Here is a 23,234-nt window from a genome sequence, read left to right on the forward strand (position 1 = left end):
ACGGCTCTAGTGTATTCCTTTTATGTTTTTTTTTCACTTCACGCTCTTTTTTTAATTGCTGCATTCCTGATTTTCTTCCTATTTAAAGGTTTCTTCTGAGCATTTCACCAGGTCTTCCTTTGTGTGTCCTTTACTTCTGGGGATTTTTTTTTTAAAGGATGGTTCTTGGTCCTCTTCACTCTTCTCCAGGTGACCTCATCCATTCCCTGTAGGAGGTCGGCTCCCATCAGTAAGAGTCTGAAATGCTGTTCCCAGCCCTAAACATGCTGCTGTACTTATTTGCCTGCAGGTCCTCCAAGCTCCTCCAACTTGTCGTACCTGTATCTCCTCCTCTGAACCTACTGCGGCCCGTTTCCTCAGTGTGCACTTTCCACCTGCCATCCAGTCGCCTCTCTTCCCGACCTGGGTGTGCCTCTGCACCCGTGTGCTGTCTGCCGCTGCCCTTGCTTGGAACACAGACCGTTTCCTACTTGGCTTGTCTTCCCTTACCCCTCACCAGCCTGTCCACACTGTTAGCAGAGTAACTGATCAAAATGTAAGACTGGGGCTTCCCTGGTGGTTCAGTGGGTTAAGAATTCACCCGCCAATACAGGAGACACAGGTTCGATCCCTAGTCCAGGAAGACTCCAAAATCCTGCGAGCAACTAAGCCTGTGAGCTATAACTACTGAGCCCACATGCCCTAGAGCCCATGCTCCACAAGAGAAGCCACTGCAATAAGTCTGTGCACCGCAACTAGAGGATAGCCCCATGCTCGCTGCAACTAGAAAAAGCCCAAGTGCAACTAGAAAAAGACCCAGCCAAAAAAGAAAAAGCAGCAAGGCTGATCATCGTCAACTTCTTGAAAACCTCGCACACACTTGCTTTCCTGCTGGATTGTCCTGAGCTTGCAGGGCCCAGCCCGCCTCTCCTGCTGTCTCCTAACTCCGTCCCTAGGCTTCCTGCTCCCTTGGCTCATTGCTCTCCTCACCCTCCCCATGCCCACTGGCTCTTCTCGCAGCTCCGTGCCCTTGTTCACGCCCTTCGCTCTGCCATGGATGTGTTTCCTTTGCTCCTTTCCTCATCCTCCACGTTCAGCTCACATGCACCCCTCACTCCCGGCACTCCCACCCCTGCCCTGTGCTGTCGTGCTGTCATCCGTGTGTTACTTCCTCGAGAGCCCACTGGCTTGGATTGCCTCTGATCCGTCCACAGGTCTGTCTCTCCCAGGCTTGGCCTGGCGGCGTATCATCTGCCTTTGTGGCTGAGGGTCTGGGCCATGGTGTGTGCCTAGCAAATGCTTGACTAGTGGCTTCAGGCCTGTCAGCCCCATCATGCCTGCCTGCCCCCTGCACATGAGTCCCTGGGGTAAAGTCATGGAAGCCATTTCTTCATCCCTGAAGGTGTCAGCAGGTCATATGAGAAAGAGACGTGCTGCCTAACATGTACACTAAAAAGTGCAGTCCACCCCGAGGGACCAAAATGCTGCTTAGAACCCAAATGTAGGAAATAGGGTCTTTACTCAGCCTGTCTCCAGCCTACCTTATACCACCATGGCGGCTACTCTCCCATCTGTAGAAAACCCTGCCCTTCAACAGTTTGCTCTCTCCCCATCCTCTCCCATCCTTTCTTACCCTCCTTCCCTTCTCTTCACCCCCATAAAAACTCTAGTCCTCATTCAGTGCTCAGCAAATGGGGTGTTTCCATCTCCAACCCCTGGAGTTGAGCAAGGGCCAGGATCACTGTTCCCATTTCACAGATGGAGAACCAAGTCCGGGAGAGGGGTTTACTGTGGGTTGGGACCAAGTTAGGACCAAGGGGTCCTTCCATGCAGGGAGACTGTGAAAGAAGCCCGAAGCCCCGCTTCTGCCTCTTGTGGGGACACCCAGACCCCCTTTAGAGAGCTCCTTGTCAGTGGGGAGAGTAGTCATCAACTTCAAGGTGAGGGGCAGGGAGGATCCAGGGCAGATTCGGGGTTGTGGGCTCAAACCCTGTGATCAGCATCTACCTGGGCCTCTTCGAGGGGAAGAGACGGCAGTGACAGGCTACAGGGACCATCAAGTCATTTCTCTTACATGAAGTCAAGCGAGTGAGCCCAGCTCCTGAGGGGCGAGGGGACATGGCGGTGTTGAGGGGAAGGGTGCAGGGAAGGGAGGGCCAAGGAAAGGGGGGCACAGGGAGCCCTGTTGGCCACTAGAGCTGCTCAGCAACCAGACAGGTGCAAATGTGGGGAGAGATGGTACCAGAAGGAAGGTGCCGGGTGTTCACGCAGAGCACAGTATGTTAGTACCCCCTGGAGGTGGCCTTCACGAGAAAGTGCTTAAATCCCAGACTCCAGGAGCATCTGGTCTGACAGAAATGATGAATCTCAGGCCAAGGTTGGCCAGCTCCTTCCCATGGCAGCAGAGGGCGTCTCTACAGTGAGAGGCAACAGCAGAGCAGAGGAATGGAGCAGGGTCCATGTAGGGCAGAGATGCCCGAGGGGGACCCAGGTGGCACAGCCTTTCCATCACTTGGTTTGGGTTCTCAGTAGCTCTGTGGGGTTCTGACAGTAGTTGGTGAGTTTTCAGGAACGGGAAAAGTGGATGGAGACACAGTGGGAGGTGGGTTTTAATACCCACCCAACTTGTCCCCCAGGCCATCTCCCCCTGCCTGACACGTTCTATCTCCCACCACAACATCCACATGGCATCCATGTGCCTCCCTCCTGGGACATGGGTGACTCTCCTGGGCTTGGCCACCACTCTTGAGGACTTCTAACTGGGGAAGGGCATCCCTGTCCATGATAACAGAGGGCTGGGCTGAGAGGATGAAAACAGGTGGGGAGAGGGGGCTTGCCCCCATTGTCAGACCCTGTATCTGAGGGCCGGGGTCCGTGACTGGGGTGATGAGTAGGGAACCCATCCTAGGCCCTTCTGTCCCCCTCAGTGGGGAGAGGGTGTGTGTATTTGGGGCAGATGTTCATTCTCCTGAGATGGCTAGGGCTGGGGACGCATGGGGTTCAGGAGGGGCATATTTGGGGCTTTAGTGACCTCTGAATAGCCCTTCGGAAGCTTTGAAAGCCCTGCATCCCCAATGACTTCCACTGTGGACAGTAGGGAAAACCACTACACGTGGCCACCCCCTAAAAGAAACCCTTAATTCATGCCAGGTACACACCTGTGCCTGCGGAGCCCCAGGTCAACAGATGGGTTAGCCCAGGTGGTCTCAGACGCTGACACAGGCATGTGGAAGAGAACAGGAAGGAGGAGAGGTGGACTAGATGGCTCTGGTCCTGGGGGAGGGCGGTGAGCTGGCTCTGGTGACCGGAGGCCCCTTCCTGTCCAGGTGGGTAGCAGCCACCACAGGTTCCAGGGCCAGGGAAGGGTACTTGGGGCTAAGGAAAGCCAGGGGAGGGGGTCCAGGAGCCTGACCTGGGTGGAGATGATAACCTCCCAGGCTGAAGATCCCCACATCGTCCCAGAGGAGAGCAGGCGTGGGGTAGGGGGGTGGGGGGTGGAGGGCCTCCTAGGGCTCCAGGTGGGCCTGGGAGCCTGAGGACCTCTCCCGGGGAGTGTTCTGACTTTAAGGACACATGGGGCTCCAGGATTCCTGTGGAAGGATGGTGCCCTAGACAGCTTCTCCACTCTGTTCCCAGAGTGTCCCTTCATCTTGGGGAACTCTTGAACCCTCCTGATGCCAGATGAACCTGCAGATACTTACTGGTTTTCCTTAGATCAGTTGAGATAGGCTTGCATTTTTCAAAAGGAAGTTTATTAGTATTGAAAAAAAAAAGCCAATTGGAGATCATAGAAAAAACAGCTGTCCAATTTTGGAAAAGACCCTGATGCTAGGAAAGAATGAGGGCAATAGAAGAGAGTGACAGAGGATGAGATGGTTGGATGGCATCACTGACTCAATGCACATGAGTTTGAGCAAACTCCGGGAGATAGTGAAGAACAGGGAAGCCTGCTGTGCTGCAGTCCTTGGGGTCGCAAACAGTTGGACATGACCTGGCAACTGAGTCACAACAAAATTTCTAAAACAAGACTTCTGCTCTCACAGTTCCCTGGCTCTGACCTGGGACAAGGCGGCTGTGGCCTTCTGCTCAGTTGGCAGTCCCTGGCTGTTTCCACCTGCCATGGTGCTCCGTGCTGTCGGAACATCATCCCCACAACATCAGACACACGACTCCAAGCCCAGACCCTCTTCTCTCCCTGCCACCCACCTGGCTCCTGCAGAGGTCCTTTGTCTGGCTGGTTGAGGGACCCTTGCTGGCAACCGTCCAAGGACGAACCCTGGCCCTCCAGCCCAGAGCCAGGCATTCCTCTGTCCCGAGGCACCCGCAGCAGAGCCCCAGTTCTGGGACGGGCCTTCCTGGTCAGTCCTCCTCTGAGACGTCCACCTGCAGCTTCCCTGTGGCCGCCACCTTCCCAGAGCGCGCCCTGCGCCAGGCACGGTAGGTGCTCTTGTCGCTGTCTGAGCCTTGCCAGCCCTGGGTGAGGCCCAGCAGGGCCCGCCCCTGGCGGAAGAAGCTGGGGCTGGAGAAACAGTAGAGCACGGGGTCTAGCACGCTGTTGAGGTAGGTGAAGGCCAGGGAGCCGTGGAAGAGCTGCGAGCAGATATCCAGGGCGTGGCAGGCACGCAGGCGGAAGGCCACGACGGAAGCGACGCCGAAGGCCACGCTAGGCAGGAAGCAGACGGTGTAGACGCCCACCACGGCGGCGAGGACGCGCACGGCCCTCCGCGGGCCCGCCTGCCCGTCCAGGCCGCGGCGGCGGATGGTGCGCGTGATGCTCACGACGGCAAAGAGGATGAGCGCCAGCGGCAGGAAGAATTCCACCACGAACAGGGCCTGGTGCCAGCTGAGTGAGGCCGAGGGTCTCGTGCCCAGCTGGTAACTGAGGCAGGACCGGCTGGAGTGGGTGGTCAGGAGCAGGTGCCCGTTGAGGAGCAGGAGTGCCCCCCAGAGACCCCCGGCCACGCGGGCAGCGCCCCCAGCTGAGGCCCTGCTCAGCGCATGGTGTGGCCACGCCACCTTCAAGTAGCGGTTGAGCGCCACGGCCGTGAGGAAGACCACGCTGGCCGTGCGGTTGGTGGCGATCATGAACAGGTTGACTTTGCAGGCGGTGTCCCCAAAGCGCCAGATCTCGTGGAAGAAGTAGTAATCCACGCGAAGGGGCAGGTTGAGGATCAGGAGGAAGTCGGCGACCACCAGGCTGACCAGGAACACGGTGTTGGACGTCCAGGGCCGCGTGCGCAAGCAGAAGATGAAGAAGGCCAGGCTGTTCCCCACCAGGCCCAGGACAAACTCCATGCCCAAGACTGGCGCCAGGAGGGCAGACACTATGGGGGAGGAGGCCGGGTGGCAAGAAGCAGCGGCCTCTCCAGGTGACCCCAAGGCAGTGGTCAGGGCAGAGGGAGAGGACCAGGAGGGAGAGGGAGGGAGGGAGAGAGGGAGCCAGGAGGGAGAGAGAGAAGGAAGGGGAGAGGGATGGCTCAGGTTAGGAAATCCCATGGGCTGCTTGGGCCGTGGACCTGAGAGACGTTTCTCCAGCTCTCTGACCCCTGTGCAATTGCGCGGGGGTCAGTGCTCGCTATCAGCTGGCCAGCACAATGACTCAATATCCTGGGGGTTTCATCATCATCCTTGCAGCCGCCAAGAAACACCCTGTGTTCCTATTTGCAGGTGAAGAGGAACCCTGCTGCTCTCCCTCCCTCTCCACCTCCCCAGAGTAGAGAGTGGCCAGCCTGTGGGGTCTCCTAGCCCAGCCTCAGACTGGAATTCGCATTGCCTCTGGCACACCAGGATGAGGGCTCAGCAGGGTGAGTGGAGGCCCAGAGGAACCCTGAAGCAGGAGGAAGGCCAGCTGGGGTGTGGCTGGGGAGTGTGTTTACAGCCCTGAGTGGTCAGACATTTGCTTGCCTGAAGGCAGCAGCTGGTCCTGACAACTCACAGCTCTGGAGACCATGCAGGCCACCCTGGGCCCCCACTCCACTCCCATCACAGATACAGACTGGGTGGCTCCCTGCCCCCACCAACTCTGGCAGCAAGGACTGTGGAGCCAACAACATGTCCTGGGAGAAGGAGACGGGGGTCCAGTTGACACCTTGACTGTTGCGCTCACTGCCTAGTGGGAACAGCCTGCCGTCCTGATTCTCAGATTCCTGACAGTTTAGAGTCTGTGATGGTCCCAGCTCCACATCCATGATGAAGTACATCCCATGCGCAGAGGGCTCCCCTGCCAAGTTTTACTGCCATGCCCTGGGGACCTGGGGGCTTCTCCCACAAACAGAACAATCCTGAGAATCCTCGAGTTGCCCTGCCACTGTTCATCCCACTTGGCGGGCCATCACCCAGTATTCACTGCAGAGAGGGGAGCAGGAGGTTAGGGCTGGTTTCAGACAAGGTCTAAATCCTGCTCTCCCACTGCGTGGTGTTCCCATGAGTCCATGGGGCCAGACCTGTAGGCAGGGATGGGGTAACATGAGACAGCACCAAGAAAGGCTGTGGGTCCAGGCTCCATGATCTGGCCCCCTCCCCCCGCCCCGCTGCCCCTGTGCCAAATGGCTGTGGTCAGCAGGATGCCCCATGCTGCCAGCTCAGTCAGTCTTGGGGTTTCAAACAGTGGACGCTGGCTCCTCTCCCCAGACACCCCCCTCAAGCCTCTCCCCTTCCCTGGGATCCCACTGGCCAAGGCTGAGGGCAGATAGGGTGTAGGATGGTGGGACCACCAGCCTGAGCTTTGAATGCAGACAAGCCTGAGTTGGAAACAGAGCTGCCTGCCTTCCAAAGCTGTCTAAGCCTCAACTGTAAAATGTGGTGCCACCACCTTCTTGGACAATTATAAGGATTCAATGAGGTCATTTCTGTAAAAACTTCTGGCAAATCCCCTGGCACAGAGTTGGTGGTCAGAAAAACAGGGGACCTAGTTTTCATGATTTTCTGTCTTGGATTAGACACATCCTTGGAACTAGGGGCACTTCTTGCGGCCATCTGGGCACACTGCCTGGGGGGCCTCCTGGGACATTGATGTTCCCTCCTCAGCTCCTGTACAGAGGAGCGTGTCACTGCCCTAGAGTGGTGGCAGGAAAGAAGTCCTCTAGAGGGGTGGTGGGTGAAGGTCTGGACACCCCTCAGGGCCTTTCAGCAAAGTCAGGGTCTCCTTTGCTGGTTTGTCAGTGGAGGGGATCCAAGCTGTGAGCTGGCAGGCAGGGATAGGGAGGCAGGGTTCAGACCCAGGTTTTCTGGAGGAAGCCTAGACTCTATCCAGGGACCTGTTTGGTCCAGACACAGCTTCAGTTCCCCCCGCGAGCGACCCCTCATCGACTTCTTCTTGAAGCCCCAGGACACTGAACCCCAATCTCCTGCTGCAGCTTCCATGATTCATCTCAACCCACTGCTGCATCCTCAACTCCCAAACTCCTGGGCCCCACGAGAGCCTGTACATAGAGGGCGGAGCAGGGGGATGGGGCCAGGTGGCCCTCCCCCTACCACCAAGCCCCACTGAGGCTCGTCACAATCTTCATGCATTAACCGTGGTTAACTCCACCCAGGGGATTTTGTGTTTTTATGTATTTCTACATTTTCTACAATGAGTACAAATCATTTCTGTTATTGGGGAGAAAACCTCAACAGATGCTATTTCTTAAAGTTATGTAAAAAGAATAAGTGAGAAAGAGGCAGAGAGACTTCAGCTGTGCCCCCAGGACAGGCACAGGGGCACGCATGGAGGGGCACGCGCAGCACGAGTACTTCTCTAAACATGCAGGGGGCTCGATCCCAGAACTTCCACACGCCTGTGGTCAGCTGGTGCCCAGATCCCCACACACACAGTCATGGGAGCACTCAGTGTCTGACAGAGACCACAGGCCATGTGTGTGCAGGCCCGCAGGCACTTGGCGGCCAGCAAGCCTTTATTGAGGGCTTCTTGGCGGCAGGCAAGAGCTGCACTGAGCCTGTGGATGGAGGGCGGTGAGGGGCCAGCCCCCAGCAGCAGTCCACCCAGCAGAACCACGCAGGGCAGTGGGCTGAGGGCTGTTAGGGCAGAAGGGGAGCTGCGGCCCCCAGGAACCTGGCAGCCTAGCTGAGAGGACAGGAGGAGAAGGGATGATGATCGTGTCCAGGACCCAGTCCAGAGGACAGTGAGTGAGCAGTAGTGTACATAGAAACAGTGGGGCTGGGAGAGTTATTTGGCCAGGGTGGGTGCTCTGGGCCCACAGTGGGAGGATCAGTCATCCCAGGGACTTCTTGCAGGCGGGATCCTGGGTCACAGACAGGGCCACGGAGCCTTGCCCTCGCTCCCAGCCATACCTGTGGAGATACAGGTGGGCAGGGTCAGATAAGGCTGGGACCCCAGGGAAAGGAGGCCAGGTCCACGGCAGGGGGTCAGTCTTCCCTGGGGACTTACAGAGTCCCAGCTGGCACCAGGAGGCTGTCATCAAGGGTCAGGCTCAGGCGCTGTCCTTCCATCGTCACCACTGAGGAGCCCTCCTGGGAAGGAGGAGTAGGAGAAGTAAATGGAGCCTGTTGGGCCACAACGCCCGTCCAAGCATCCCTGAGTCAGCCTTGATAAGGAGGCCCTGGGCACTGGTCCATACTGGGGGCATCCAAGGCCCCAGAGCAGCCGGGTCGCCAGATGTAGGCAGGAGGCGTGCCACCCTCTCCCCAGCCCCCACTTGCCAGCTGCCACAGCCACACGTCCACGTCCCGTCTCAGGCCTTCGCTGCTGCCTTGTCCGTGGACCATCACCTGGTGGTAAGTGACACGGGTCTTTCTGGTGCGTCCTGCCCCACGTAGGAGAGGGCTTTGAGCCTGGCCCCCAGACACCAGCCCTGTGTGGGCCAGGGGTGGGGCCCACAACGCAGCCTCTCTGTATGCAGAGCAGAGGCCTGGTCTTAGAGAGGAAGGCTGCCCAGGCCACAGGTCCTCCCACCCCCATCCCGTCCCAGCCACCTGCTATTGGGGTCATACATGCCTGCCCTTCACACGCACATGCACATCTGCTCCTTCTGACACTCGACACAACTACTGCTGACCCCTACAGAGGCACGCCTGCCCGGGACACAACTAGGCATGTGTGTGAACATGGCACAGGGCAGAGCCCCAGAGGATGCCCTCCTCCCTTCCTCTATGTGATGCCAGGAGTCTGACCTAAGGAGGTGGAGGGAGCTGGGAGGGGATGAGCAAGAGGGAGAGGGAGGCTGAGCCTCTCGGACCGGTGTCATCTTGGAAGCCCACAACCGCTGTGTGGGCCATGCTCCTATCAGCCCCGAGTGGGCCTCAGTAGATATTTGCTGGAGTGAATTGAAGCAGGGAGGAGGAGGGGGCGAGAGAACGGGGTGGGAGGGGCTTGGTGGGGCATGGTGGCTCGCAGGGCCCTGTGTGAGCTCGGGGCTGGGCTGGCCAGGCCTCCTGGGGCAGGTCTGCATCCAGTGGGCGTCCCTCCACAGGGGTGTCTAATGCACACTCCCAGGGATGTGACAGTGACCAACTGCAAAGCACGAGCAAACGTAAGCCTCCTGGCAGGTCTCCTCGTTCCACACCTGCCCTGCTGATCTGGTCCTCACACAGGCTACAGTGAGCTTTCTGAACCACCACTCTAGTCTGATCAGCCATACTGCTTCCACACTTGGATGAAATTCTCTTGTCTCTAGCATAGTCCTTGCGCCTTGCCCAGCCCAGGAGGGCTGCTAGCACATGGGCACTGCCTGCTACTCTGGCCATCTGGCAATTGTGCCTTCTGCCCCTACTCTCTTGTCCTGGTTCGCCAGACTCAGCTATCTGCAGTGCCAACCTGTTTCAAGCCTCCATGCCTTTACTCAGGCTTCTCCTTCACCTGGAATGCACTCTCCATCTCCCTTTCTTCCTTTTGCAAACTCCTACAATAGGTTTAAAATTCAGCTTATACATCACCTCCTCCAGGAAGCTGTCTTCCCTCACAGCCTGGTTCCTTCTTTATCATCCTATGACTTCCTGTAGCTTTTCTATCACAGAATATATCACATAATCATGGCAGTCGTTAATGAACTTGTCCATTTATCAGACCATACACACTCTGAGGGAATGACTCTATCTTATTTTCCTACTAAAGCCTAAAACATAATAGACACTCAGTAAATGTTGAATGAAAGGAGACCGGCTTTGGGTCTCTGCAACTCTCCACCTAATCCTCGCCCCCAAATATCTCTCTCCCTCCTGGCTCCCAAGGCTATGATTGGCCAAAGGCCCAGAAGTCCTGGCAGGGGCATGACCCCAGACTCCCACAAATCCCTCAATGGATGGGGCAACCCCCTAATCCCTACTCTGTAGGCAAAGAAAGATTGTTGGGGACCATGTAGCCTCCATGGGCTTCCACTCACAGCAAAGCCGTCATTCTCAGAGTCAGGGAGGAAACAAGAAGGCCTATGCTTGTGTCCACAACTAGCCTGTGAGTGTATGTGTGTGTATGAGTGTGTCTGTGTCCGTGTGTGATTGATTAGTTCCCATCACCCAGGGCTGCTGGGCTGACTCCCTGGGTGACCCAAGGCTGCATTACCTGGCTCTCATAGGTGTCCCCAAACAAGCTGAGGGGTGTGCCCGCCTGCAGCTCTTTGCGGTGGCCATCCAGCCAGGCCTCCAGGCACATGGGCTCCATGACGGATCGTGTGCTCAGGGGGAATGGTGGTTCCTTGAGCAGCTGGTCTGTACCCACGGCATAGATGTGGTCAGTGTCCTCTGGCTCCACCCACCCAGTCCCAGCAGGCCGGGTTCCCAGGGGTCCCAGCTCCCAGTCACTGGAATGGGCTCTGTCTCCAGCCCAGGCACCAAGTAGCCATGTGGGGGTATATTTCATGCCATCTTCTTGTGCCTTGAGTACAGGGCAGAGTACTCAAAAGGAGACTGTGTGGTACCGGGGCCAGGACCCACCCTTCCCTGGGAAAGGTCGGGGGAGTGAGAGAAAGAAAGATGGTTCCCAGGGGCCTCACCAGGGTTGGGCTTTCCCGTTCTGTACTGCTCAGAGCTGAAGAACCTGCAGGGACAAAGTGGGAGGAGGAGGGGGCTAAAGACATATGTGTGCACGCACACACACATACACGTACACACCCACGCACACACATACACTCCGAGGTGCAGGAGCCCACACACACGCATGGCGCCCTCACATGATCTGCTGTATATCCACACTCCTTTCCCAGCCTCCACTCTGCAGGGGGCTTTCTAGTCTGGGGCCCTACCATCCTGGGAGGGGCAGACTTTGTCCCTAAATCCTGGGCATCATTACTCCAGGCTGGTGGATGCTCCCCCAGATCCGTGCTGGGCTGGGTCTGCTTGCCCCCAGCCAGAGCACAGGACCTCAGGAGAGCAAGGGGCAGGGGCTGGGGGCTCACTCCTGGATGATGGGGGCCAACTGCGTGCCGAGGTCCTCGCAGTAGAACCACTTCTCAAACAGGACGTCCGTGGTGTCCCCTACGTAGTACCTGCCAGAACAAAGGACAGGCACCCAGCTCTTCACCTGGGCGTCGCAGGGCAGCATCCCTGAGGCCTGGCTCTACTCGTGGACGACTGGGCCTGGCTGGCTCCGCCGAGCTGACCACCTGCTGCATCCTGTTAGCGCGACCTAGTGGCCAATGTGCCCACCCACACCCGGCTCTCCCTGGAGGCCCTGTGTGGCCCCAGCATGGGAGGGCTGTTATCCATCCCACTCCCATAGCTCTTCCTGGTTCGCCAAACATGACCATTTACCAAGCAGATAGAGCTCTGAGGTTCAGGGGGAAACTGCGCAACTTGGCAGGGATCACACAACCTGTCAGTGGCCGAAACAGGACCGGAGACAGTCCTAGAAGCCTAGAGAGCATCAGTGACAAGTGTTTTTCCAAAAGAAGAAGCTGAGGCTGAGTCCGATTCTGGCCCTGCAGCTGGATTCCCACCGGCCTGCTGGCAGTCTAGGTCAGAGCACACAAAACCTCAAGGATCCAGCATGCCACAGATGCCCCCCAGATGGGAGGGGTCCTTCTCCTTTTGGGGTCATGGATGCCTTTGAGAACTAGAGCAAAGTGCTGTGTCTCTTCTCCGGAGGAAGGACCATATGTCTCTAGCAGGCTCCCTGTGCCTGGAGAACCCCATGGGCAGAGGAGCCTGGCAGGCTACAATCCACAGGGCCACAAAGACCCCACAAAACCCATGGACTCAACTGAGCGACTTGAGTGTGCACACAAGACTCCCTGAAGCCCACCCAGCTTGGCAGGCAACTCCACTGGCCTGAGGAGTATCAGGCAGACTGGGGCTGGGCCGCAGGACCCTGTGTAGGCAGTGTATCTACTGACTGAATGCCTAATCCCCAAACTTAGCTCCCAGGACCAGGCCAGCTCTGCTCTTAAGCTCCTCCGAAAAAGAGAAGTGGTTCTGCTTACAGACAACGGTTTATAGACACAGTGCATCCACCCCACCTGACACCCTAAGATCTATCCTGGGAATGAGCTGGCTACCAGAAAGCCTCATAACTGGACCTCAATGCCCTCCAGGAATTGCCTTCAGAGTGGCATTTTAATGTTGAGCCCCTGGCTTTTATTAAAGGTCAAAAGCAGAAAAAATCTGTTATTGACTTTGCTGTAAAAATGTTCCCAAAGATGCTGTCTTCTCCATTACTAAAGATTCCCTATATAAAGCCCCACTGAAAATTTTATTTTCATATTTAAGGCCAGGCAGCTATTTCTTTCCAAGACTATTCTGCAGTAGGTTTGCATGCGGTCATTAACTGCGGTTTTTGCAAAGCATTTAATAGTATGAGAAGTACTCATTTTTTTTTAAAGAAAAGCAAAACTCAAACCCATACTTGCAATAAAACTACAATGTTGTAAGGAACAGATATGCATGGAAAAAAGAGATAGAAAGTGCTTTGTTAGGTTTCATTGGTGGGAAGACTTTTTTTCTGTGTATTTTCTCTTTATTTTTGTTTTATTGAGATATCATTCACATAATATAAAATTTACCCTTTTCCTGACAAGTGATTTTAATTTTGTTCATTTTGCTTTCTTGTACTTTTCCAGATTTCAAGGGTAAACCTGTAAGACTTTGATAATTATAAAAAGGGAAAATTTTTTTTTAATGTCCTTTATAACAGAAGATGTGGAGCAAAGCATCCTGATTTCAGTAGCTTGTTGGGAAATTTTAATTTTCTTAGTTAAAAAAATAGCTTAAAAATCGCTTAGCTTTTGGAATAATGAGCCACAGGTTTAGTCCTCCTTTCAGAGGATATTAAGCAGATAACTGATTGGACCCAGATGTGAACTCAGCTGTAGAAACAGAGTGCCCGTCTCTGCACCCATGTTCATCCCCTTCCAGGTTCTGACTCACATTGCCCTCTTTTCTGTCCTGGCCCAAACTCTCTATTTCTCTACAGCTCCAGTCTGGCCACTTTCTAGCAAGCTCAACTTCCCTGGGCTCGATTTCTTCATCTGTAGAGTACAGATGATAACAGTACCCACCGGATAAGGTGATAGGATCGTTGTGAGGATTAAAGGAATAAACAGAAAGTGGTGCCCGACAGTTAGCAAATGTTATACAAATGTCAGCGCTGGGTGTGGAATGAGCTGGGGTAGAGAAACAAGCAGAAGGCCGCACTAATGGAGACTGACTAAACTCTGGAACTGGAGGCTGGGAGAAGAAGCAGTGTTCCAGGCTGCCCTGGAGTATGATTTTGGCATCCCGCCCCTGGCCCTTCCCCAGCAGACCTCAGTGGGGAAAGCATGGGTTCTTGAACTTCCCTGGGCATCCAATGTTTAAGACTCTGTGCTTCCAATGCAGGGGGTGCAGCTTTGATCCCTGGTCAGGGAACTGAGATCCCACTTGTTCTGGGCCTGGCCATAAGGTTAATGGGCTCCCAGGGGGTCACAGAGAATACACCCTCCCCTGCATCATCAGACCCACCCTGCTACCTACCCAAATCCCTCCCCATCTGCCAGCAAATGCAGGATCTCCATTGCTACCACCCTCTCAGTGGTGGTTGAGTGGGTTTCTTGGGTCTGTCTAGGATCCTTTCCCCTGCTGCTTGCCCCTCTAACTCTGCCCCAGACCCCCAGATCTGACCCATTTACCTGAGCCCATCTAGTTCTGTTTTCAGCCGCCTCCGCTCAATCACCAGCCCCACTGTGTTGGCAAACCTCTGTGGCGAGTGGGGGACCCCAGCAGGCAGCAGGAAGATCTGCACGGGTGGGAACAAGGTGCCAGCAAGTTTATGGTCCCCCATGGAGACCTCAGTGCTGCACGCCCCGGGTCTCCCCAGCTGACCACTGTCCGGGCCAGACCCCACCCCAGGAGCCAGAGAGGATGTCAGGCTGGGCTGAGATGGGCATGAGGAAGGGCCTGAGGATGGGGCTGAGGCAGGTCGGGCAGGGAGGAGGGCAGGAAAGGCTGGGAAGACAAGACTCCACCAAAGACAGGAGAGTGGGCACCGTGGGCTCCTGTTCCAGGACCCAGCCTCACCTCTCCCTGACGAATGACCACATCCCGGTGTTTCCCTCGCTCCAGGACTCGGAGAAGCATGTCCCCCTCCAGCTGGTAAAATACCTGTGAGACAGAACAGCGGACAGGCTCTGACCTCCCCACTCCCTCTTCCGGGTCTTTGGCCTGAGTTCTGCCCAGAAAACCTGAGAAACTTGCCGAAAGCCTTAGAGTTTATGAGCAGCTTGGTCACTCCTGCCTGAGGCCCCAGCTTCCCCTGACACAGCCCGTAGATAAACGTGCTGGGGACACATGAGGGTAATACTCTGACGTTAAAGTGATGACCAAGGTACCCAGGACACCACAGGTGGTGTCTGGCTTGGGGGCAGGAGGCTGGCTGAGATGCCCACTGGATAATTTAGGGACCCATTACCCAGGTAAGGAGAACCGCCCCTGCACTGTGTCGCAGGGGCTGGGCTAGCACGTGACTGACAGACCTTGTTTTATTGTGCTGTGCTTTATTGCATTTCCCAGATATTGCCTTTTTCTTTTTTTAACAAATTGAAGGTTTGTGACAACCCTGCACTGAGCAAATCTATTGCTACCATTTTCCCAACAGTATTATTTCTAAATTAAGGTATATATATATATATTGTTTTTTTAGACATAATACAGTTGCACATTTAATAGACTACATGGAGAAGGCAATGGCACCCCATTCAAGTAATAGACTACAGCATAGTATAAATATTTACATGCGATGGGAAACCAAAAAATTCACATGGCTCACTTTATTGAAATATTTGCTCTCTTTCAGTGGTCTGGAACCAAGCCTGCACTATCTCTGAGGTATGCCTGAACATTATCAGAACTCTTTATAACAACCTCCAAAAATATTGTTAGCCCCATTCTGCTAAAAAGAAAAAGAAAGGCCCAGAGAGTGAAGTGACTTGTCCCAGGTTTTACACAGTCAGTCCTGGAGCAGCTGTGTGGACCTGAGTGTGGCTCTGGAGCCAGTGCTGGCTCCTCGGGCCACAGTGAGGCCCTGGAAAGGAGGTGGGCTGCTCCAAACCCCTCTGGAGATCGGCTGGCTATGGAAATGTTGGGCTCAGTGCTGGGAGCTGGGATGAATGGGGGTGGCGGGGGCTTTGAGGATGGAAGCCCTCATTTCCTGCTGTCTCCCTGGGGTGCAGCACGGTGGTGCTGCAGGGCTCCTATTGCACTTGGCCTCTTGCACCCTAAGTCCCTAATTAATGTGTTTACTGAGACCACCCTTGGCACTGGGAAGAGGAGGAGGAAGACATATTTTCTCTCTACCAGTCACACATTGCATGGGTGTTAAAAACCCCAGCCAAATAGTTGAAGGGTTGTTATTAATAATAACAATTACTATTATCATGTAAGGAGTTAGAAATCAAGTGGACTCAGGAAAACTAGAGAAATGTGGCTTTACAGTCTGACACACAGGCAAGCTGACACAATGCCCCTGAAGGGCAATTTGGCAAAGGGCAGAAAGAGCCTTCACAGCTCGTGCCTCTATAAGGGTTTCTGGGACGCCAGACCTTTCATGCTGAAACTGGGAACTTGACATAGTCATTCCATCTCTAGAAAAGTGGCTTCAGTGAGTCAGAAATGCACCTGCCTCGTGGTGGACATACATGGCTGTTTTATCCCAGTGTGTGGGAGTTTAAGGCATCACCTGGTCCTCAGCTCAGCCAGTCACCATGTGCCTTTGGCCAATTCAGTTAGTCTTTCTATGCCTCCATTAATTTTTCTATAAAATGATAGAATCTATCAGAATGTTGCCCAGGATGCTGTATACAAAGACAGACAATACATAGTTAGCATTCAGTAATCTCTAGCTATTAATATTAGTGATGGAAAGAATAGCAAAACTAATGCTAATAATAACAATAGGGGAGATCGCATTATTTTATGATGGAGACAAAATATGGAACATTATGCAGCCATTAAAAGCTACGTTTTTGCATAACTGTCAGTAAAATGGAAAAATGCTAAAGTTATCCAGTTAAAGCAAGATTCAAAATGACACTCAGCAGGATTCTATTTATTGTTGTTTAGACAAAGTCATGTCTGAGAATTCTAATTACATAGTGTATAATGCATGTATAAACCAGGCTGTGCTCACGGTGCTCCCGTGAGTGGGGGGATTATGAATGAGGTACATATTTACATTTGTCTTTTCTGTATTCTGCACATTTTCTACAGTAAACAATCTTTTATTATTTAATATAATTCATGCAAGTTATTTAAAACAAATAAGAAAAAACCTATCAGTCTCTCTTAGGGAACAATTCTGCAAACTCCCCCAAACTCCCTCAGTTAGGAGAAAACCTCTATGTGTATGTATGTTGGGGGATGTCCTTTCATGGTTGGCGGGAGAGGAGGAAGGGCCTAGAGAATACTAGGGAGAGGGCCGTAGCCCTTGCTGCTGCTGCTGCTGCTAAGTCGCTTCAGTCGTGTCCGACTCTGTGCGACCCCAGAGACGGCAGCCCACCAGGCTCCCCCGTCCCTGGGATTCTCCAGGCAAGAACACTGGAGTGGGTTGCCATTTCCTTCTCCAATGCATGAAAGTGAAAAGTGAAAGTGAAGTCGCTCAGTCGTGTCCGACTCTTAGCAACCCCATGGACTGGAGCCTACCAGCCTCCTCCATCCATGGGATTTTCCAGGCAAGAAGGCCCTGCAAATATCAGGGAAAACAGGAGTGGGGGGGTGGGGTTGGAGTGATGGTTGGGCCAAAGTCAAGCCCTTTCTGGCAGGATACAAGGTATTAGTGGCCATTAAACAAAAACATAGAAAGGAAGTGGAATTTTAGAGGCCTGCACTGTGATGGGTGGGTGGTGGTGGTGTGTGGGCGGTGGTGGGTAGGTGGGGGGTGTTCCCTGGTGGCTCAGCAGTAAAGAATCCACGTGCCAATGCAGGAGACTCGGGTTCGATCCTTGGGTTGGGAAGACCCCCTGGAGAAGGAAATGGCAACCCACTCCAGTATTTTTGCCTAGGAAATTCTACGGACAGAGGAGCCTGGTGGGCTACAATCCATGGGATCACAAAAGAGTTAGACACGACTGAGCAACTGAACAACACCACAACCTATGATGAGGGACAGGCCTCATCAGCAGAGGTGCAGATCCTGAACAGCAAAAAGTCCCAAACAGCCACGGCAATCCAAAAGGAATGATGCTCTATTTGGAAGTAAATGATGTTTGGGGCCTGGGGCTAACTAGAAGATTAACTGTACCGGCTCAAGCCGCTGCTGAATCAAATCTGGCCTGCACAGCCTGGAAAGGCCTTACAGGCAGGCGGGGCCAGAGAGGGGCTGAGGGTGCCGAGAACCCAGGCACCTCCACTCTGTGCCAGGCTCTGTGCACATACCCTATACACACTGCATCCTTCCACCAGGCAGGGCTGATGTCCCCCATCAGCTGCAAGGAAACTCCTGCAGGCTCAGAGAGGCGGTGTGCGTGTATGCTCAGACGTGCCTGACTCTGACCCTGTAGACTAAAGTCCGCCAGGCTCCTCTGTCCATGGGATTTCCCAGGCAAGAATACTGGAGTGGATTGCCATTTCCTACTCCAGGGATCTTCCTGACCCAGGGATCAAACCCAAGTCTCCTTGGGTTTGATCAAACCTGCAGTTCCTACATTGGCAGGTGGATTCTTTATCACTCTACCACCAGAGAAGCCTCCTGGTGATGGGAGGTGAAAGAAAGTCAAAGTGAAAGTCGCTCAGTCATGCCTGACTCTTTGTGACCCCATGGTCTATACAGTCCATGGAATTCTCCAGGCCAGAATACTGGAGTGGGTAGCCTTTCCCTTCTCCAGGGGATCTTCTCAACCCAGGAATCAAACCGGGGTCTCCTGCATTGCAGGTGGGTTCTTTACCAACTGAGCTACCAGGGAAGCCCATCCAAATCACATGGTTGGTAAGAGGCAGACTCCAGGTCCACCTGACTCCCAGCCCAGGCTCCCTTGCACCTGTTCACCCCAAGGGAAGGAATGGGCTAAGTGGAACGTGTGTGGTGGGTGAAGCCTGGGCACCTGAAAGGCAGAGGCCTGAGCTCAGCCAGGAGGAAAATTGAGCTCAGTGGCTTCCCTTCCCTCACTGGGAAGAGGCCTGGCCCCTGGAGTCTCCTTTGTTCCAGCTGGGTGAGGACAGGCAGCGACAGCAAACGCACTGATACTCAGTCCTGTGGCTTCCAGGGTTTAACCTGTGGCTGGCACTCTCCCTCACCTGAGGTGGAACCAAGCCATCAAAATAACCTCTAGCCAAATTCCTCCCAGCCACCTGAGTGTCCCTCCAGAGTGAGACACCTGCTCAGGTCATCCCTCCTCACCAGCTAGCAAGCCAGCAGTCAGGGCTTGGTTTGGACCCCTAAGTGGACATTCGTCCACCAGAGTGGGTGGGGTGGAGTCTGGCGAGCAAGCTGAACCCTGGACCTTGAACCCTAGCAGCAGGTCCTCCGGGAAGATAGGCGCCCCCCCAACCATGACGATCCTTTGCCACCAGAGATTCTGAGAGCTGGGAACCCATCTGTGTCTCTTAAGGGGATCCATCTTTTTACTTTTGATTTACTTTTGCTTACTCAGAAACACAGCACAAAATTCAAGGCACAAAAGGGTATTCAGTACAAATCCCCCTTCCCACCTACCCACCCCTTCATCAAATAGCTCCCAGCAACTGATGCGCCTTGTGCCCTCTAGATAAGGAGGGGCGCCTCCCAGTCCTAACCCTTCCCGGAGAACTTGGCTCCTGGGACCAGAATGGAGCGCCCAGGTCGCCCTCAGCATCTGAGTCCCATTTTGGAGGCCAGTCTTGTATTATTCAGGTTTGGGGGTGAGGGGACTTGGGCATCCCCTTGGACCATGGATGCCCCCTGTGTCTGGGGGCTGATGCCCAACAGCTGGAGCCTCTCACACCCGCAAAGCCTGGGCTCTTTCCTGTGGCTTCCCCAGCAGGACTCCTTCGAGGATGGAGCTGTCAAGGGTGTCGCTGGTGCCCACAACTTCCAAGCAGCAGTTTCTCACCATGGTTTCAGTTGTGCCCCCCTCACCCACCAGTCGTCTGCCCCCTCCCCCCCATCCACAGGCCCTGGTCCTGGCAGGGGAAGTGACCCTCCCTCAGGGCTGGGTCAGGGGAGGGGGCAGTCCGCAGGCCTACCTCCTCACCCTCCTCGATGTGGTAGTCCTTCCTGGTGTTGGGACCCCCCACGAACATGATTTTGAGCTGCTTCTGGTGCCTGCAATGGATGAGGGGGGTGAGGTCCTGAACTGGCTCGTGGGAGAGGACAAGAGGGTTGCAGGGGCCTGTGGGGGGTCTGGAGGAGGCCCACACTTGGGAGAGAGAGAGGGCTATTTCTGTGTCACTGTCCCTGAGAGTCTCCGTTTTCATCTGCATGTGCATCCAAGGGTCTGTGTGTGTGTGTCTGTGACTGTGTGTGTGCCCATGTCCTTCCTCTGCTCAAAACCCTCAAGCCTCAGGACTTGCCTGATGATCCAGTGGCTAAGACTCCACGCTCCCAATGCAGGGGGTCTGGGTTCAATCCCTGGTGAGGGAACTAGATCCCACATGAAGCAACTAAGATCTATTGCAGCCAGATAAATAAAAGCAACCTTCCAGCAGCTTCCTATGTTTCCTCTGTCTTATATTCATTCATATGTTGAAATCCTAACCCCAGTACCGCAGAATATGACCTAATTGGGAACTAGGGTCATTGCAGGTGTAATTGTTAAGCTATGATGAGATCATACTGGCATGGAGTGGGGAGTGCTCTAACCTAATATGACTGGTGTCTGGAAGACTGGAAGATTTAGACACAGTCACACTTAGGAGGAGAATGCCATGTGAAGATAAAGGCAGAGAGCGGAGAGACGCTGCAGAAGACAAGGAATGCAAAGACTGCAGCCAAACCTCCAGGATCAAGGAGAAGCTCGGAGCAGCGTCTCCCTCACAGCACGAGGGGACACAGCAGCCCCAGTGGGCTTTCCCCTTCGTTCTGCTCTGTGGCTCACCACGTCTGCCTGCCTGCCTACCTGCACCCCTTGTCTGTTTCTATGTATTGGCTTCCTCCTCCCACCAGAATGTCTACTCCACCAGGAAGGGGCTTCCGCCAGTTCCTTCCTGTGTATCTCTGGGGTCCAGAACTGTGCCTGGCATGTGGTTGGTGCTCACATGTGCACATCTGCTGAATGAGTGAAGGGAGGACCTGCACTTTGTGGTTACTAATATCAGGGCAGTGCTGGAGAGCGCGGTACGGGCCTGGAGGCTGCTGCAGCCTGGAAGTGCCCAGGGTGATGAGGGTGGAACCACAGCAGCGGCGTGGGGCTGGAGAGGAGCGGATGAATGTGAGTCACCATGAGGGGGAGGAGGTGGAGGGCTGAGGTGAGACTATGGATAGAGATGAAGTGGAGGAGAGAGTTGGGGGTGTGACAAAAGTACTAGAGGAGACAAGGTTTGGGGGTGGGGGGTGTTGACTGTTACTGCAGTATTGCGCAGTCACACCAGGGTGGACTTTGGAGTCAAACTCTTGCACGGGCTTGCATCGCGCCCCACGCTAGCTTTGTGACATTGGGAAAGTTCCTGGTTAAGATCCCCCACCCTGGACTAGGACTTCCCTTGTGGCTAAGACTCCATGCTCCCAGGGCAGGGGCCTGGGTTCGACCTCTGGTCAGGGAACTAGATATTGCATGCCACAACTAAAGATCCTGCCTGCCACAGATCTCAAGGGCTGTAACTAAGACCCAGCACAACCAAATAAATAAATATTAAGAAAAAAATCCCACTTCATAGGGCTCCTGGGAGAATTACATGAGATGATGTGAAAACGCCTGGTAGTCTCCAACTAGTCAAGGTGTTAGTGATTGGAGGTGGATGGTTTGAAAAGCTACCTTGTTGATGTTCTGTGGACCCAGCAAACACAAGACTGTGACCCTGGAGCTGGGGAGCACAGAAGGCCCCACACCCCAGGTGACTGAAGGGGAAGGAGGTGAAGAGGCCACAGGGAGGGCCTGAGACCTCAGCTGGAGGAAGACTGCTGGACCAGGGTCAGCCCTGTTGGGTGCTGGGGGCAGAGGTGGCTGGGGAGGCCTGGTGGGAGTCTGTGTGCGCCCAGCTGCAGAGGGGGCCAGGAAGAGCACCAGAGAGCCTGCCCCAGGAGCTGACCCTGACTTCACCCTCTGCCTGCAGCTTCCTGGGCCCAGTAGGGGTGTAATGCTGGGTGGTTCCCAGGCCTCGGTTCTACTATAATTCTGGGGTATCAACCTCCCTGCCCCCCAATTTCTGAGAGGCAGCGGGGGTTGGAGCGCTGTTTCTCAGCCCTGGAAGGCAGGGCTACCACTTAGCACCTGCATCTCTCTAATCTCGGTAGGTCACCCAGCTTCCTCAGACGACAAGGCACGTCGTCTCCACGCAGTCACCAGAAAGAGGAACCGAGGAGGGTGGGGAAACCCGGAACAGTCCGTCCTCATCCTCCTGTGATCACCACGAGGATGGAATCCCCCTTCTGTAAGCTTCTGGGCGGAGGAACCGGGAGGTTGAGGGGAGCAGTTGGAGGATGGCGGGGAGGTGAGAACAGAGGGCAGGAGGGTTAGGGCGTGCTGGGACTCACAGGAGCTTGTTGCAGACCGGGGGCAGGAAGGAGCCCCGGTTCTCCTCCACCCACGCCTTCACTCTCACTGGGCGCTCCATGGTCTCCCTGGAGCCGCACTCCAGAGCCTTGTCCTCCGCTCTGTCGAAGGGCCGCGCCTCTCTGCCCAGCCACCTATTGGCCGCCTGGTTAATAAGCATCCTGAGGGTCAAAGGGCGGGGCAACAAACGGGCCTCTTTGTGGCCCCTCTCGGACTTTGGTCTGGGAACGCCCCCCACCCCCTACCTCGCGCTCGGTGCCGCCCCGCTGGGCCCCTCGCCACATCCCGGGCTCCCTGCCCACCCGCGTGAGAGTGGAGCGCCCGATCCAGGCTTAGGACACGGGATCCAGAACCTTCCTGGCCCCTTGTCCCCAGACTTTCCGCCTGGGACCCAGGGAGACCCCCAAAGAAATCCTGTAAGGAGGAGAAGGCGGGTTTGGAAACCCAAGCGCCTGATCACTGGGTTGCTGACACTGGATTGAGGCCTCAGTTTCCTCATCTGTAGACTGGGAATGCCGGGGTTGCACAGCGGCCACCGTAGGCCCCGATTGATGCTAGTCCCCTGTCCGGTCACTAGGACAGAGATCAGGCCAGAGCCCGCAGATGTGTTGGGTGCCATTTGCTCGGCTCTGTCAGTGACTGGTTGGAGACAGGACAGAGGAGAGGCGGGGGGCGCAGTGCTGGGAGACCGTGATGCTAGACAGGGACCCGCCAGGCCGGGTTTGGGGGCCCGCCCCTCACCTACGCTCGCAGGTGGCAGGCAGAGCGCCTGAGCTCCTTTCGTGTCTTGGGGCATACTCAAGTCACACCACAGTTTACAAGGAGTTTCACAGATGCAGAACCGGGCACTGGGACCGGGAATCTGAGGTGAGGTGGAGAGGGCGGACAAACCTAAGGCGCTGATGATTCCAGCCTGGGGTGAGAACCGCTAACCTGGATCCTCGCGAGCTGGCGGAGACGCGATGCTTGCCTGTGTGGGTGCGGAGGCGGGGAAGGCCAATTGGACCCCTGCTTTCCTCTCTTTCTTCCAGACTCAGAATTCTTGGGAAGACTGCGCGTGTTGGAAGAGGGCCGGGAGGGGAGGTGGTGGTGGCCGAGCGGAAAGGAACAGAGCTGACACCTGAATCTAGACTGGAGAGTTTAAGAAATTCGAAACTCCTCCGACTCCTGTCCCGCATCCCATCTTGGCCCCTCCCTGCTACGTAGGGTGGG

At 55.1% G+C, this 23,234-nt stretch overlaps 2 protein-coding genes across 3 annotated transcripts; both read right to left on the minus strand.

Annotated features, from left to right (window-relative positions):
• Positions 1 to 3,709: 3,709 nt before the first annotated feature.
• OXER1 (oxoeicosanoid receptor 1) lies at positions 3,710 to 7,720 on the minus strand. Its single transcript, XM_027555127.1, has one exon. The coding sequence runs from the start codon at positions 5,473 to 5,475 to the stop codon at positions 4,339 to 4,341; it is 1,137 nt and encodes a 378-aa protein (XP_027410928.1). The 5' UTR covers positions 5,476 to 7,720; the 3' UTR covers positions 3,710 to 4,338.
• A 94-nt stretch (positions 7,721 to 7,814) lies between these two features.
• HAAO (3-hydroxyanthranilate 3,4-dioxygenase) lies at positions 7,815 to 22,162 on the minus strand. 2 transcript variants are annotated; one of them, XM_027555124.1, is made up of 10 exons: positions 22,004 to 22,162; positions 19,558 to 19,636; positions 14,422 to 14,505; positions 14,034 to 14,140; positions 11,328 to 11,417; positions 10,926 to 10,969; positions 10,496 to 10,641; positions 8,641 to 8,709; positions 8,369 to 8,451; positions 7,815 to 8,271 (listed from the first exon to the last, which is right to left on the minus strand). In XM_027555124.1, the coding sequence occupies exons 1-10, from the start codon at positions 22,081 to 22,083 to the stop codon at positions 8,193 to 8,195; spliced, it is 861 nt and encodes a 286-aa protein (XP_027410925.1). In that variant the 5' UTR covers positions 22,084 to 22,162; the 3' UTR covers positions 7,815 to 8,192. The 2 variants fall into 2 exon arrangements, with proteins under 2 accessions (XP_027410925.1, XP_027410926.1); XM_027555125.1 differs by lacking the exon at positions 11,328 to 11,417.
• Positions 22,163 to 23,234: the final 1,072 nt, after the last annotated feature.

Source organism: Bos indicus x Bos taurus, chromosome 11 (genome assembly GCF_003369695.1).
Source record: "Bos indicus x Bos taurus breed Angus x Brahman F1 hybrid chromosome 11, Bos_hybrid_MaternalHap_v2.0, whole genome shotgun sequence".
NCBI classification, from domain to species: Eukaryota; Metazoa; Chordata; class Mammalia; order Artiodactyla; family Bovidae; genus Bos; species Bos indicus x Bos taurus.

Bases quoted from the DNA above. Each gene is read 5' to 3' on its own strand.
- OXER1 (XM_027555127.1), bottom strand. From the start codon at position 5,475: ATGGGATTTCCTAACCTGAGCCATCCCTCTCCCCTTCCTTCTCTCTCT.
- HAAO (XM_027555124.1), bottom strand. From the start codon at position 22,083: ATGGAGCGCCCAGTGAGAGTGAAGGCGTGGGTGGAGGAGAACCGGGGC. The intron at 14,141-14,421 runs GTGAGGCTGGGT...CCACCCGTGCAG, and splicing joins TGGTCATTCGTCAGGGAGAG to ATCTTCCTGCTGCCTGCTGG. The intron at 11,418-14,033 runs GTAAATGGGTCA...TTGTTCTGGCAG, and splicing joins ACAGAACTAGATGGGCTCAG to GTACTACGTAGGGGACACCA.